This window comes from Asparagus officinalis, chromosome 7 (genome assembly GCF_001876935.1).
Source record: "Asparagus officinalis chromosome 7, Aspof.V1, whole genome shotgun sequence".
Lineage (NCBI taxonomy): Eukaryota > Viridiplantae > Streptophyta > Magnoliopsida > Asparagales > Asparagaceae > Asparagus > Asparagus officinalis.
In genome coordinates this window covers 69,533,198-69,548,705 of record NC_033800.1, presented here as the reverse complement: position 1 = coordinate 69,548,705, position 15,508 = coordinate 69,533,198, and the positions used below count along the sequence as shown (strand labels likewise).

Genomic DNA, 15,508 nt, shown 5'->3' with positions numbered 1-15,508 from the left:
AGAATTTGGCTTTGATCCTAACTGTAGGAAGGTTTGACCAAGTGGAAGATTTGGGATGCACCAGACTGTGAGAATGATTGATCGTCCAGAAAGCGGACCTCTTATTCCTTGAAGGCATCGAGAGGGGAAGTGGTTTCCACTACTAAAGTGAAATTGCTTTGGCCATCATCTCCTTCAAATCCACATGGCTCTTCAGCATCCATACACTTGAGCATGCTCTCGACTTGTTCTCCTTTGCGGATTAAGTCTTTCCATGAGTGAGCTACGACTGCGCCCATATTAGATAGGGTGTCGATGGAGAGATTGTTCCGGCACATCTCAATGAGGGTGGACTCAGAAACCTGATCATGTGTATGCATCGATCGATTCCTGAATCTCTTGACATAGTTGCTTACAGACTCTGTCTTCCCCTACCTTGCAGCTAGCAGGGTGGCCACAAATACTTCTTCATCATCGTCGAAGAATCTGACCATGAAGAGCCTTTCCATGTCCTTCCAGCAGGTAATGGATTCAGGTTCCAATCCACGGAACCATTCAAAAGCAATCCCCTTGAGGGTGCTGATGAACAGTCGAGTCATAATGGGATCATTCCCTACAATGTGTCCGATTCGTGCCTGGAAGTAGTAGATGTACCAGGTAGGAGAACCCTTGCCATCGAACTGCAGGAGGTCCAGTGGCTAAAACTTCGCCGGGTAGGCGACTGCATCCCATTCGATCGGATATGGTCTGACAACCCTCAGCTTGTTCATGTGCTTCTGGAGCTTCAAGGCATAGAGTTGACATTGGAATTCATCGAGCCTTTTATCCCTTGGGTTATGATCCGAAGATGATGCTCCTCTAGATGACTCGGAGGAGTGAGAAGGAGTAGGCATCCGCTCTTTGTGCTTCGAGGATTTATACGAAGCCTGCGATGTCCTCTCTCTCTTCTTCTTCTTCTCGCTCAGAAGCTCCTCCAACATCTCCTTCAGGGAGTTGATGGTTGCTTGTTGCTCGTCGAGTCTCTTGGATATCTCATCAGGGATGTCGATCATATGCACATTTGTGTGCTCACCCTGAACTAAGCTTGAGGTTTGCGACGTCGCCACTGCTGAGCAATCATCGTCGTCATCGTCAGAGACGGGTGTTAGATACGTGTGGTCAAACAGAATGGCTACCCCCATTTGGGCGTGAGTGCATTGGCGGATACCTTCATGCTCAATGGCCTTGGATTTCCCCGTCACATTGATAGTGTCAGCGGGGAGCTCAAGATAATCGGAAGCTCGTCTCCTCTGACGATTGCGTCTCTAGCAGAGAGGTCTCGGCTTAGGAGACTGTTAAGAAAGCCTCCCTAACACTAATAACTTTAGCTCCTTAGAACATCGGCAATCCACAAGTACTGCCTGGATGAGTCTCTCGCAATAGCACTGAGGGTTTGTCTCGTGAAGAGTTCGTTTGCGAATCAGATGATCCCTGAGATCCCCTGCGTATTGATGGTGGCAAACCCCAGCGTCGAAAGGACCAAGTTCGCAATCGCATGGAGGAGGCTCAAAGGAGTCGGAATGAGGACACCTGGGAAATTCCCTAAGTGTCGGATCCAGCCGACCTTGCATGTCCCGGCACAAGCTCCTACTGTGTACTGAAGCTCACCAGCGACTTTGATCTGATCATCCAAGGGAAGCAGGCTCGTTGCGAGAACCAAGCGAGGCGTCCTATCGCTGCCAAAGTCCCCACATTAAACAAGAAGGGCTTTCCCTCCATTTTTTTGTAATTTCTATTCTTTAGTTTGTAATAAGCCATTTTTATCAATACAAATAAAATCCCTATTTCTGGAGATCAAAATTTACACCTACAGAAGATGACGACCACAGTAGGAGAAACCATTCATTCAGATGAATTATATATGAAAATCGACTATCTCGACGAGACGGAGCCAACCAAACCCCCATTAGGGGTTTGACACCTCTGTTTCACCAAATTCCTTACGGTTTGAGAGATATCAGTGTTTTCCCCCTTTTTGCTCTTTCGGATGAGGTTTTTGCAGTTTTGTTCTGAACTTCTCTGATAGGGATAAAGGCAATTTTTATTGCCTACGGAACCCCCTCCAAAGATTTTTGACCTGAATCAGGCCGCATGGGGTCTGGAACACTTTGGATATGAAGACATGTAAAGTGATCACTGCTCAGATGGAGCGATGCACCTTCCAATCGAACTCGGCGAGATTGAATTAGGATTTTTTGCAAACCCTCAGCTATCAACGGACTTGATTTGTCTTTACCAACTTCCATTTGAGTTGGACCAGCCATGCCCTTGCCCTTAGCATGGTAAGTTGTCGAGAAGCTTCTCTTAGGCTTAATGCTAAGATTTCTCCTCTATCCTTAGCCATTTGAGGCGTTTAGACGTAGGCAGCAGTTTAACCTCGTGTACCAATCAGAGGAAAGGAGTAGTTTAGCCTCATGCACCTGTTGGAGGATAGGGGAAGTTTCATCTTGTGCACCGGTTAGAGGACAGGGAGAACTTTAGCCTCGTGCACCAGTTGGAGGAAAGGAGCAGTTTAGCCTCGTGCACCGGTTGGAGAAAAGGAGCAGTTTAGCCTCGTGCACCGGTTGGAGGAAAGGAGGAGAATATTGTCTTCTCCTGGGGCAAAGATGAACCCTAATTTGTCTTCTCTTGGGGCAAAGACGAACCCTAATTTGTCTTCTCTTGGGACAAAGACGAACCCGAAATAGGGGCATATCGCATGGTAGACCACTATTTGGATAAAGGCACATCGTTTGGTAGGCCATTATCAAACAACAACGCCTTTTGCAAAAAAAAAAAAGACGGTGCTGGGGGAACTAAATCATTCAGGGACATGTGAGTGTGACGATTTCTTGTTATAGGAGCCATCACATTGTAGGCTACTACCCATCGATTGTTCTAAGGATATTAGAACGCTCGGAATGGATGAGGTCGTTCAGGGACGTATGAGTGTGACGACTGATCGGACAATGCCATTTGCAGGAATGATGATATCGGCTATTAGAGGTGATCGTTAACCTGATAGGAATTGCCGCGATTGGAGCAACTTTTTGGACCTACTATTCCATTGAAGAGAGTCGGTAAGTAGATTCTGGTCAGAGGTATGATGTTAACATGGCAGAGATTGTCGCGATCGGAACGTCTTTGAGGATCTACCATCATATTGAAGAGGATTGGTAAGTTGATTTTGTCAGAGGTGTAGTGTTAACATGACAGTGGGAGTTTGTTACGATTTTAAGCAACTATGTGGACTTACCATCCTATTGAAGAGGACTGGTAAGTTAATTTTTAGAGATGATTGTTAACATGACAGTTGGAGTGGTCCCATCGTCCTATTGGAGAGGATCGATGGGGGAAATTTAGAGGAGACTATCAGAGGTGATGGTTAACTTGATAGTCTTACCAGATCCATCGTCTAGTTGAATGAAACTGATGGAGAAAAGGCTATCAGAGGTGGTAGGTAACTTGATAGTTCCGAGGACCGGCCGTCTTATTAGAAAGGATTGGCGGGAGAATTTGGCTTTGGTCCTAACTGTAGGGAGGTTTTACCAAGTGGAAGATTTGGGATGCACAGGACTGTGAGAATGATTGATCATCTAGAAAGCGGACCTCTCATTCTTGGAAGGCATCGAGAGGGGAAGTGGTTTCCACTACCAAAGTGACATTGCTTTGGTCATCATCTCCTTCAAATCCATGTGGCTCTTCAGCATCCATACGCTTGAGCATGCTCTCGACTTGTTCTCCTTGGCGGATTAAGTCTTTTCACGAGCGAGCTACGACTACACCCATATTAGATTGGGTGTCAATGGAGAGATTCTTCTGGCACATCTCAATGAGGGTGGCCTCAGAAACCTGATCACGTGTATGCAGCGATCGATTCCTGAACCTCTTGACATAGTTTCTTACAGACTCTGTCTTCCCCTGCCTTACAGCTGGCACGGTGGCCACAGATACTTCTTCGTCATCGTCGAAGAATCTGGCCATGAAGAGCCTTTCCATGTTCTTCCAGCAGGTAATGGATTCAGGTTCCAATCTGCGGAACCATTCAAAAGCGATCCCCTTGAGGGTGCCGATGAACAGTCGAGTCATAATGGGATCATTCCCCACTATGTGTCCGGTTTGCGCCTGGAAGTAGTAGATGTGCCATGTAGGAGAACCCTTACCATCGAACTATAGGAGGTCCAGTGGCTAAAACTTCGCCGGGTAGGCGACTGCATCCTATTCGATCGGATACGGTCTGACAACCCCCAGCTTGTTCATGTGCTTCTGAAGCTTCAAGGCGTAGAGTTGACTTTGGAATTCATCGAGCCTTTTGTCCCTTGGGTTATGATCTGAAGATGACGCTCCTCTAGATGACTCGGATGAGGAGTGAGAAAGAGTAGGCATCCGCTCTTTATGCTTCAAGGATTTATACGAAGCCTACGAAGTCCTCTCTCTTTTCTTCTTCTTCTCGTTCAGAAGCTCCACCAACATCTCCTTCAGGGAGTTGATGGTTCCTTCTTGCTCGTCGAGTCTCATGGATATCTCATCAGGGATGTCGATCATGTGCACATTTGTGTGCTCACCCTGAACTGAGCTTGAGGTTTGCGACGTCGCCACTGCTGAGCAATCATCATCATCGTCATCAGAGACGGGTGTTAGATACGTGTAGTCAAACGAAATGGCTACCCCCATTTGGACGCGAGTGCATGGGCGGATACCTTCACGGTCAATGGCCTTGGATTTCCCCATCACATTGATAGTTGCGGCGGGGAGCTCCAGATCATCGGAAGCTCGTCTCCTCTGACGATTGCATCTCTGGCGGAGAGGTCTCGGCTTAGGAGACTGTTGAGAAAGCCTCCCAAACACTAATGACTTTGGCTCCTTGGAACATCAGCAATCCGCAAGTACTACCTGGATGAGTCTCTCTCAATGGCATTGAGGGTTTGTCTCATGAAGAGTTCGTTTGTGAATCAGATGATCCTTGATATCCCCTGTGTATTGATGGTGGCAACCCCCAGCGTCGAAAGGACCAAGTTCGCAATCGCATGGAGGAGACTTAAAGGAGTCGGAATGAGGACACCTGGGAAATTCCCTAAGTGTCGGATCCAGCCGACCTTGCCTGTCCCGGCAAGGTCTAGAATATGGTCGAGCTCCAGCTGACTACAGGCGAGCTCGAGCATTTGAACGGACTTCAGCCGACTGCTGGTGAGGTTTGGCTGACTGGTCGTTCAGGCAAGGTTCAAGGCAAGCTTGAGCCTCAGCCGACTGCTGGCGCTCAAATGAAGGAGACTCGAGGGAGACCAAATGGGAACACTTGGGAAATTTTCCAAGTGTTGAATTCAGGCGACCTTGCCTAGACAGGTGAGCTTGGGCCCATTGGCGAAGTTCGTCCATCTGTTCATTCAGGCGAGGTTTGCATGGTCGGCAACCTTGAGCCTGTTAGCGAGGTTCAGCCTCTAGTTCTTTCAGGCAAGGTTCGCCTATTTCGCGTACTACCGTCACTTGCAGGTGGGGTCGAGCTATTAGGCGAGCTTAGTGTGGTCAGCCTGTCTGGCATACTTGAGCTCGTCGATGAGGCTCAGTCTGGCAAGGTTTGCCTATTGGCCGAGCAGTAGCTTTGCCTTTCTGACGAAGGTCGGCTTGCGAGCGAAGTTGGGCCGTTAAGCGAGCTTGATGAAGTCTGCCTGTTTCAGCTTGCAGGCGAGTTTAGGCTGTCAGGCGAGCTTGATGAAGCCATCTAAACTGCTGAGTTCGCCAGATTTGCGAAGTTCGCCACACTTGGGAACTGATTGACGTAGTTCGCCAGAATTGGGAACTTGGCGTTCGTCCTTGGCATCAATCGCATTGGGGGGAATGGCACCCCCAGCGATTACTCGGGTAAGGCTCTCGATTTGCTTAGGCTGACTTACATACACAACCTTTCGGTGTTTGCGTGACATTTTGCCGCAAGAGGAAGTCGAAGACAAGTATTCTTCGTACTTTGTTTGATCAAACTCGATGAAGAGGGACTCGACGATAGTCCCTTCCGCAATTTCGTCAAACTGCGCCACCACCAATTCATCTGAATGAATGGTTTCTCCCACTGTGGTCGCCATCTTCTGTAGGTGTAAATTTTAATCTCACGAAATAGGGATTTCATTTGTATTGATAAGAATGACTTATTACAAACTAATGAATCGAAATTACAACAGACGCGGAGGGAATGCACTCCTTGTTTAACGTGGGGACTTTGGCAGCGATAGGACGCCTCGCTTGGTTCTCGCACTGAGCCTGCTTCTCTTGGACGATCCGATCAAAGTCGCTTGTGAGCTTCAGTACGCAGTAGGAGCTTGTGCTGGTCGAGTTCGAGTTTCCGTGTTTGATGGCGATCGGGGCCTCGTGCTTGTTGGCTGACTGCTTGGAGAGAGAGCTACCATGCACTAGCTTGCAAAGAGCCTAAGAGCCTTAAGTCTGGGAGTTCAGATGAGTCTGTAAAGAGCTATTATGCAAGAGTCTGCAAAGAGCTTGAGAGCCTCAAGTCTGAGAGTTCAGACGAGTCTTTTCAAATGAGGGAGCCTTTAGCAAATGAGCTAAGGTTCAACCTTTGGAAGATTAGCTAGCTTAAGCAAGCAATAGCCAATCAACTCCTTTCACGTTGGCTGAAAGTAGCTTTTAAATAGGCAAGGGATGGCATGGGTCACCCCTTGATTTGTGGGATTTGACCACTAGTAGGGGTGAGGGAGCCAGCCACCCTAGCTGTGGGATGTGACCACTTAGGGGTCCTGTCAGCTGCCCTATTCTTGCTAGGTGAGGAGCGCCATGCTTTCTCCCTGGATTCATGGGATTTAACCACTGACGTAACTGTTACCATATTCTAAGTGGGCAGCTGACAATGCTGGTGGGTTTCTAGTTGTTAGACGAACTTAGTCCGCGCAGGCGAGGTGCAGGCTGTCAGGCAACCTTGACCTTTAGGCGAGCTCGAACCTTCGTGCTGGCGAGTCGGCCAAACAGGTGAGCTTCGAGCTATTGGGCGAGCTAGGTCTTCAGGCGAGCCTGGGTCAAGCATGCGAGTTTTAGTCTTCAGGCGAGCTTCAAGGCTTCAGGCGAGTTTGGTTCAATGTGCAGGCGAGGCTGTGCAGGCGAAGCTGTGCAGGCGAATCTCATTCAGGCGATCTTCAATGCTGTTAGGCGAGCTCTATCCTTGTAGACGGACTTCCTTGCAGGCGAGCTTCAGCCTTTACAGGCGAGCTTCAGCCTTTAGGCGAGCTACTAAACATGCTTTGAAGAATAGGCCATAACTTTCAAACCGTAATTTAGAATTTGACGAATTATATGTGGAAATCGACTATCTCGATGAGACGGAGCCAACCAAACCCCCAATTGGGGTTTGCCGCCTCTGTTTCACTAAATTCATTACGGTTTGAAAGATATCAGCGTTTTCCTCTTTTTTTGCTCTTTCGGATGAGGTTTTAGCAGTCTTGTTCTGAACTTCTCTGATAGGGATAAAGGCAGTTTTTATTGCCTACATATTTGTGCTGGGATTCATGTTATGTTCCTGAAATTATCAGTTGAATCAATGAATAATGATGTCCTTCTACTTGAACTCATCTTAAATTCTTGAATCCGAATTTAGATTTGACTTTTCCTCTTTGACTTGAAATTTGATTTTTTTGTCAATATTAGTTTCATTGAGTCTATGAACAGGAAATTGTTTAATTAAAAAGTTTAATACTTTTAATAGTATTTTAAGTCACATTTAAAGATTACTCTTTTATAATAGTAATATATAAATCCATATGTAGAATGTTGTTTCTTAAAAAAGCAACGAGAAATTATTCCTTAAGATACAGGGAGAGAAGACTTGAAAGTAACAATCACCATTGAAAAATCTAACTAGGTGTAAGTATTATACTCATAAGATGTAAACATTAATGATATGTGTACTCAAATGAATATTTGACAAGCAACCAAATAAAAATCGAACCAATAGTAGTTTCTATCGAGCTATTTCATAATTATTGAATCGACTTCACCCCTAATTAGATTCTTTTTTGTCAATGAAATTTTTTATTCATTCAACCATATTGGAATTTTATGTACATCAAAAAAACTCAAAAATTGAGTTAACTAAGGAAACTGAAAAAATTTGTAATTTTCCAACAACAATAAGCAAAACTACCTGGGTCCTATAGAGATAAGATCAAGTGTCTGTTTTCTGCATTCACATTGCTGTTTATTATTGTAGTCATCAAAACTTTAATCAATTTAACAAGCTGTTCAATAACTCTGGATTTTTGGTTGAATATTCTCCCATTGCGTTCCATCCATATGTTATAGATAGAGGAAGTTAGAGCCATTCTTTTAACACTGTGTTTGAAACCTTTCCCCCCTCAAATTGAAACTACACCAGTTCAATAACTGGTTCCAATCGCAACTTCTCCATTTGAAGCAAACCCAATCCATTATTCTGTTCCAGACATCCTTAGAGAATTTGCAATCGAAAAATAAGTGATTTTGACTTTCAGCTTCAACACCTGAACATAGAATGCACTTATTTGTTTGAATTATCCCTCTCCTAGTTAGTTTGTCTTAAGTTAGAAGCCTATCTTGGATAGCTAACCAAGAGATAACAGAATGCTTAGGATAATTAAGACCTCCCCAGACAGTGATGTACCATGGTACTTTGCTTTCAGCAGGGGATAGAGCAAGATACAAGGTTGATAATTTGATCTTTGAATTTCTGCAACATGACTTGATTAAGTTTTGCAGATTTTCCAATCCACCACAATAGGTTATTACTTTATTTCTGACCTTTAAGAGCTGTTTCCACATCCAAGAATCTCCAGTTTTCACATCTACTTGCCATATATTCATGTGTTTAAGGTATGTTCCATGAGCAGTTCCTTATTAGTATGAATATCCCATATTGTCTTCGAAGCTGCTGCTATATTCCGAATTGTAGAAGAGAAGATTCCCAGGCCACCATACATTTTCCCTAAACAAACTCAGTCCTATAATACCAGAGCAGGTTTGAAAGAATGATCATTCTTCCCCCAAAGAAAGTTCCTATAGAGCTCATCAACTTTTTTAAGTACTTTAGCTGGAAGAACATAGATAGAGGTCCAGTATATTTAAATGCCCAGAATAACACTCTTTATCACTTGCAATCTGCCTGCATAAGACAAGTTTTTAATCTTCAAATAGTTTTGGAGCTGATTGGAAACTTTGCTGAGAAGAGGATTACAATCCTAGAAACTTAGCCTCTTGCATACAAGAGGCACACCAGATATTTGATAGGCATTTTTCCTTCAGAAAAACCCAGATACTCATGAATTGTTTCTTTAACAGATTCTCCAACTCCACCATAGAAGATAGCACTCTTGTTAGGATTTGCCTCAAGTCCTGAAACTTGACTAAAACTTGTGACACATTGATTAAGTTTCTGAATAGAGGTAAGGTCACCTTTGCAAAAAAAGCAATAAGTCATCCGCAAAGATTAAATGAGTTATTTTTTGCCTCCCATACTTTGGATGATATTTAAAATCCCTATCCTGATTCAGAAGATCCAGACTTCTTATAAGATATTCCATTGCCAAGATAAACAAATATGGAGAAAGAGAGTCTCCTTTCCCTAGACCTCTTGCACCCTTGAAGTACCCATGTAGTGAGCCATTGAGAGAGATGAAATATTTTGGGGTAGAAATGCATGTCATAATTCTTCTTATCATCTCATTTGGGAACCCCAAGCCTTGAAGAATTTCCTTTATAAATTTCCAGCTAACAGTGTCAAAGGCCTTCCTTATATTAATGTTGATCATAACTCTAGGGGAGATGTGCTTTCTACTATAGTTTTTTAACTAATTCATGAGCTAACAGGATATTATTGGTAATATGTCTACCCTTTACAAAAGCACTTTGAGCATCACTAATGTGATGCCCCATAACTGATTGTATCCTATTTGTAAGAATTTTTGATATGACCTTATAGATGCAATTGCAGCAGGAAAACGGTCTGAAATCAGAAGGGGTGCTTGGATATTGTACCTTAGGGATCATGGTGATTGAAGTTGAATTAATAGCCCCAAGTAACTTGTCAGTAGTGAAAAACTCTTCAATAGCTAGTGTAACCTCTTCTCCAATAATAGACCATGCTGACTTAAAGAAGGAAGCTCTATAACCATCTGGACGTGGAGACTTATTATCTGCCATGTAGAACACAACTCTCTTGATCTCATCTTTAGAAATTAGTGCTGAAAGGACCCTAGCATGATTTTCATTCAAACATGGACCATTCTTTATAATCCTGATGTTAGGAGTAGATGTTGGAATAGCAGTACCCATGAGGTTCCTAAAATAGGAGATGAGCTCATTAGCAATTTCCTCACTCTCCGTAATTCTTTCTCCATGCTGTTGTTGAGGACCAACACTCTGTTTTGATGTCTGTTAGCTTTGATTATTGAGTGAAAATTGCTTATACATTTATCACCCTTGATGCTCTATTGAATTCTTGCTTTTCCTGATAGAAAGACAACTCACAATTCAAGAGCTTATTATAAGTAGACAAGCAGTTTTTTTCCTGATTTATAAGAATAGGATTAAAAAAATCCTCCTGTAACTTTTTTTGAGTATCCTCAAGTGCATATTGAGCTCTTAAGACCTGTTCACTTATATTACCAAAATGTTTCTTGTTGAGCTCCTTCAGAGCACCCCTCAAGAGCTTAAGCTTGGAAAAGACTGAAACATTTTGAAACCATCAACTTGTGTTTGCCATATTGAATTCACTGTGGGCAAGTAATTGTCATAATTTGTCCACATTTTAAAGAACTTAAAAGGCTTTTTCCCTTGTTTTCCCTCTTCATAGATTTAAACTAATGAAGGAGAGTGATCTGAGAAGTTCGGAAGTAAGAATTCAACATGACTTGAATTATAATTATAAATCCATGAGTCATTCACTAGGGCTCTATCCAACCTGCACCTGACCCTGGTATCATGGTCTTGCTTATTACTCCATGTAAAAAAAACTACCCAAAGTTTTCAGGTGTAATAGATGATAATCTTTAATGAATGAACTGAAGTCTTTTGTATCTGCATCAGTGAGTGCTGATCCACCTAATTTTTCATCATCATTGATCATAGTGTTGAAATCCCCACAAAGAAGCCATGGAATATTCCCTATAGCTTGATGAACTTGAAGCAGTTCTGTCCATAATTTTTTCCTATATTGCTGATTGAAACCATATACAGAAGATATGAAGCAGACTATTCTTCCATCTATTGACTTTACAGAACAAGTGATATGTTGAGGAGAGATATGCTCAACTTGAATATTCAGAATATCAGGATCCTATAGTATTAAGATTTTGGCTTTTCCAGTGTTTGACACATTTGAAATCCATTTCCATCTAACAACTATCTTCTTTGCTATTGATGGTATGTTAGCCTCTTTTATTTTTGTTTCAATCAAAGCAATGAAGGAAATATGATTTTGAAATAAATGCTGCTTTGTTAGATGTTGCTTAGGGGATTTGTTTAATCCCCTAACATTTCAAAAAGAGAAATTCATTTCATTTTGTTTTGACCCCCTCTGTCCGTTGTAGAGGGATCAAGATCACATACCATTACAGCCAAAGGAGAGAAGGAATTAATAGGGGTGAGACTCTATTTACTTTTCCCCCTTTGCATTTCCATCCAAGAAGCCCCAGAATGTGTTGCTTCCTTGTTAGTAGTGTTTATTCCAGAATCAGCCTGTAAAACATGCACAACATGCATATAACTTTTACCAGATAAAAATGAAGATATACCTGCATTCACAATTTGTCCATCTTCTGTTTGATTTTAAACATATTTAGGACATTGCATAAATCTAGTATTGTGTACAGAGTGCACAGTCTGAGTATTAGCAGGCATAAGAGAATCCTTCTCTGATTGCTGATGCACAGCCTGGTCATTGACAGGCATAAGAGAAATCCTCACAGGTTGTTGGGCATAAGTAATAGGCTCCTGAGTATGCAGGATTTGATCATTCTCATGCACAGGTTGCACATGTCAAGATTATGTTCAACAGGATGGCCAGTACCAGAAACTTTCAAGAGGCTAGCTCTTTGATTAATTTGAACATTATTGTTTGTTCCAAGAATATTTTTTGGAACCCATCTCTGAGTTCTGGCCTGCCTTTTACAAAACATAGTATCATGTCCTAATTGCTTGCGCAAATCATACAATCTAGACTTCAAATCATAGTGCAGCATTTGATTAATCATTTTGACATTTGGTCCTTATAAAGAAATATGATCTGGAAGTTGAGAAGGCATTTTAACTTCAACTAGAATTCTAGCATAAGCTAGTCTCTGTCTATTAGCCGTGAGTTTATCTGTGGCAATTGGCTTACCAATAACACTTGCAATTTTACTCAAGCATTTAGCATTCCACAAGTTTAGTCTTAAACCTGGCAATTGAATAGGATAGGTATTTTCAAAGCTCTTCTCAATTTCATCCTCAATAGTCCAATGCTTTAGGAGAATGAGTCTTGATCCAAAAAACTAAGGGTCATTTTTAATAACATCACTCATTTCTTCTTTATTATTGAATTTGAACAGAAAATGCCCTGATTTAATCAGCACGACTTCAGGATTAGCCAATGGAGCCCAAGCTTTTTTGACAAAATTCTCTATATCTTTGAATTTGGCATTGAGGCCTAAAACCTGGCCTATGAGGGAGAATTTCCATATAGATTCTTCTTCATTCCATTCTTCTTCTTCTTCAAATATCACTGAATCTTTAGAAATTAGTGGAATAAAATTCAAAGCCATGTCATTTCCTGTCTTTCTATTATCGGCAAAAAAAACTAATCCAACTCTTTTTTCCATTATTTACAAGATCCAAAGAATGTTTAGTTTTTGAAGAATTTAATGGAGGAAAATCAACAATTTCTTTAGTAGAATTGTCATCAACATACTTAAGAACTTGATCAACATTGTACAAGCCAGTCAAATCCTCAATAGGATCCAATGTAATAGTGACAGAATTTTCAACCGATGCAGAAATTAATCGATCAGAATCTATTTTACTTGAAGGATTAGTAGAAAGATGTGGATCTAAAGAATCAACCTCCAAGGCTTCATCATCAGCCCAAGAAAAACTTTTAGAACTACTCACTTCATTTGAAGATCTAAAGGAGAGCAAGGACTTACTATGTTGACGAGATTGAAATCCAATCGGCTGAGGAGTTGCCTGCGACTTTGGATCCACAAGAAACCTATCAGATTTGAGTATCTCCTCCATAGATTTTTTCAACCTTTCACCTCGAGGACCCGTCGATCCCATGATTCCTGAGTCAAGATCTTCATCTTCTTGAGTAGATTTTGAACCTGATTGAATCTCTGAAGATTGCAAGCAAGAATTTGATGCTCGTAATCCAATGCTGAAGATCCTATTACCGCTACTTTTCTTCTTTCTTGCCATCAAGAACTAGGCGGGGGTGTATGTTAGCAAGAAAAAATTCGTCTGCTAATTAGATTCTTTTGAATAAGATAAACAGTAAAATATTATTTTTGTGTTCAAATTTCATGAGGGTCGAAAATACTGAATGATTTCTTGTCTCTAATGTGTTATTTAAGAGGTTTCCAAAACAAAAACAAACCTAGAAGATTTCAAATATGAAAACCATTTCTCCCAACATTTACATCCATTATAGAAACAAGAGAGTACAATCTACAAAGAAAGATGTTTCAATCTCTTATTAGCAATATGATCAATTCTCAAAATCCAGAAACAAAATAGGTTTCCATCTTGATCAAATCTCAATATATACAAAATGAAGCACTCTCATACAAAGTACAGTGGATATTATCATGCAAGAAATCCAAGCCTCTCCCCATTTTTCTTCGCCAGTCGAATCAAACCTTGTCGAACTTTACTATCAGCTCCTATAGATTTGCAGAACTCCGTAATCACCTGTAACAAAACTCCAAATTTATGGTATAGAATTTATTTTCAGAAAATAAGGATCTTAGCCTACGTGTCCTAATGAAGGATCAAAAAGTACAATGGTACATAAGTATACTATATATATTGTGAATTTGATATAGTATTAAGATTTGATAAAATGCGTCCATTCAAAATAAACACCCATCAATATCATTTTCTCATTAGAAATAATATAAGGGAAAACATCACAATAATTAGACCACCAAAACATTTTCAAATAACCCCCAATGAAAATAGATTCAGAAAGATACAAAACTTTCGGAGTTAGGTAAGATTTCCAAGCTTTTGCAAGTTATCGCAAAATGGACCAATCTTGGAGAGTTTTACAAAATTTATCCGAAAAAAAATTAATTAAGAACAAATACCTACGTACAGTGGCAGAGTTAGGATCCATAGGCTAGTAGGGACAATGATTATAAATAAATAAAATAAAAATCAACTAAAATAAATTAATTAATACATTACGATGTCAAAATAAATGATATTTTATAATTGTTCTTGACGAGTTTTCATATTTTTGAATCTTTGTACAATCAATTCATTTCAACCATCTTAAGTATCTTTCTTGTTATAAGTAATAAAACTATCATTCAAACCAATCATTTCTCGTTCAATTGCAGACTCAATCTTTTATAATTTTTATAGTTAAAACATTTCTTTTTTTCTTTTTCAATTTTTCTCTTGAAACCAACAACGACTCATAATGACAGCAAAGTGAGAGAAGTTTGATTAAAGATAATTAATTAGGATGAGAATTAGATTTAATTAATTAGTATTTGAGTTTAACTAAATCAAAGTCTAATGCAATTAATGAAAAGGATCAATTATATTTATCAAAATGAGCTTCTATTTAAAATGCATGTCATAATAATAAGAAATATAATTTATTTATACCTTCATGTGGGCTACAATTAATGAAGTTAAATTGTAAGCCAACTATAATGGTCATGTGTCTAAAACATGAGGCGGGGTCAAATATTAAGCTTGATTGGTCTAAATAAAAAAAGAGATTAATGAGTATCCTTGTCATAGGAGTAGATTTCCCTATCTAATACATGCAAGAGTTAAATTGCAAAAAGATATATCATGTCAATAATAAACGAGTAAGGCACGAACAATAGCATGGAATATGAAAGGATTTTGCTAGGCCTGTCCATCCGGGCCGGGCCAGGCAAAACCGGAGCTCGGACCCGGACCCGGGCCCGGGCCCAACTGGGCCGGCCCAGATTTTTTTCAATTTTTTCTTTTTTTTTTTTTTTTTGATAAAAAATGCTAAAAATTAGTTTAAATTTATTATATTTTATATAATTATGTTTTAGTATATACTTACAAATTATTATGTAATTATATATTATATATACATATATTATATATACATATATTATATGTAAATATATTGTATATATTTATAAGTTATAACTTGAGAGAGAAAATCGCATAAGTAGCCATTGCCCGTTGGGCCAATGGGGAAGAAGTAGCCGTTGTAATATACTATACTTATATATACTTATATACTAAGAGAGAAAGTATACACACACAGACACACACACACACACATATTATA

General features: G+C 40.5%; 1 protein-coding gene across 1 annotated transcript in view; it reads right to left on the bottom strand.

The window, feature by feature from the left end:
- LOC109847306 (protein PROTON GRADIENT REGULATION 5, chloroplastic-like) overlaps window positions 13,624–15,508 on the bottom strand; it is a gene marked incomplete at its 5' end in the record, with an annotated part of 2,656 nt that continues 771 nt past the window's right edge. The window contains one exon of the mRNA XM_020416542.1: window positions 13,624–13,911. Coding sequence (XP_020272131.1) covers window positions 13,807–13,911 — 105 coding nt within the window. The remainder of the gene's footprint in view (window positions 13,912–15,508) is intronic.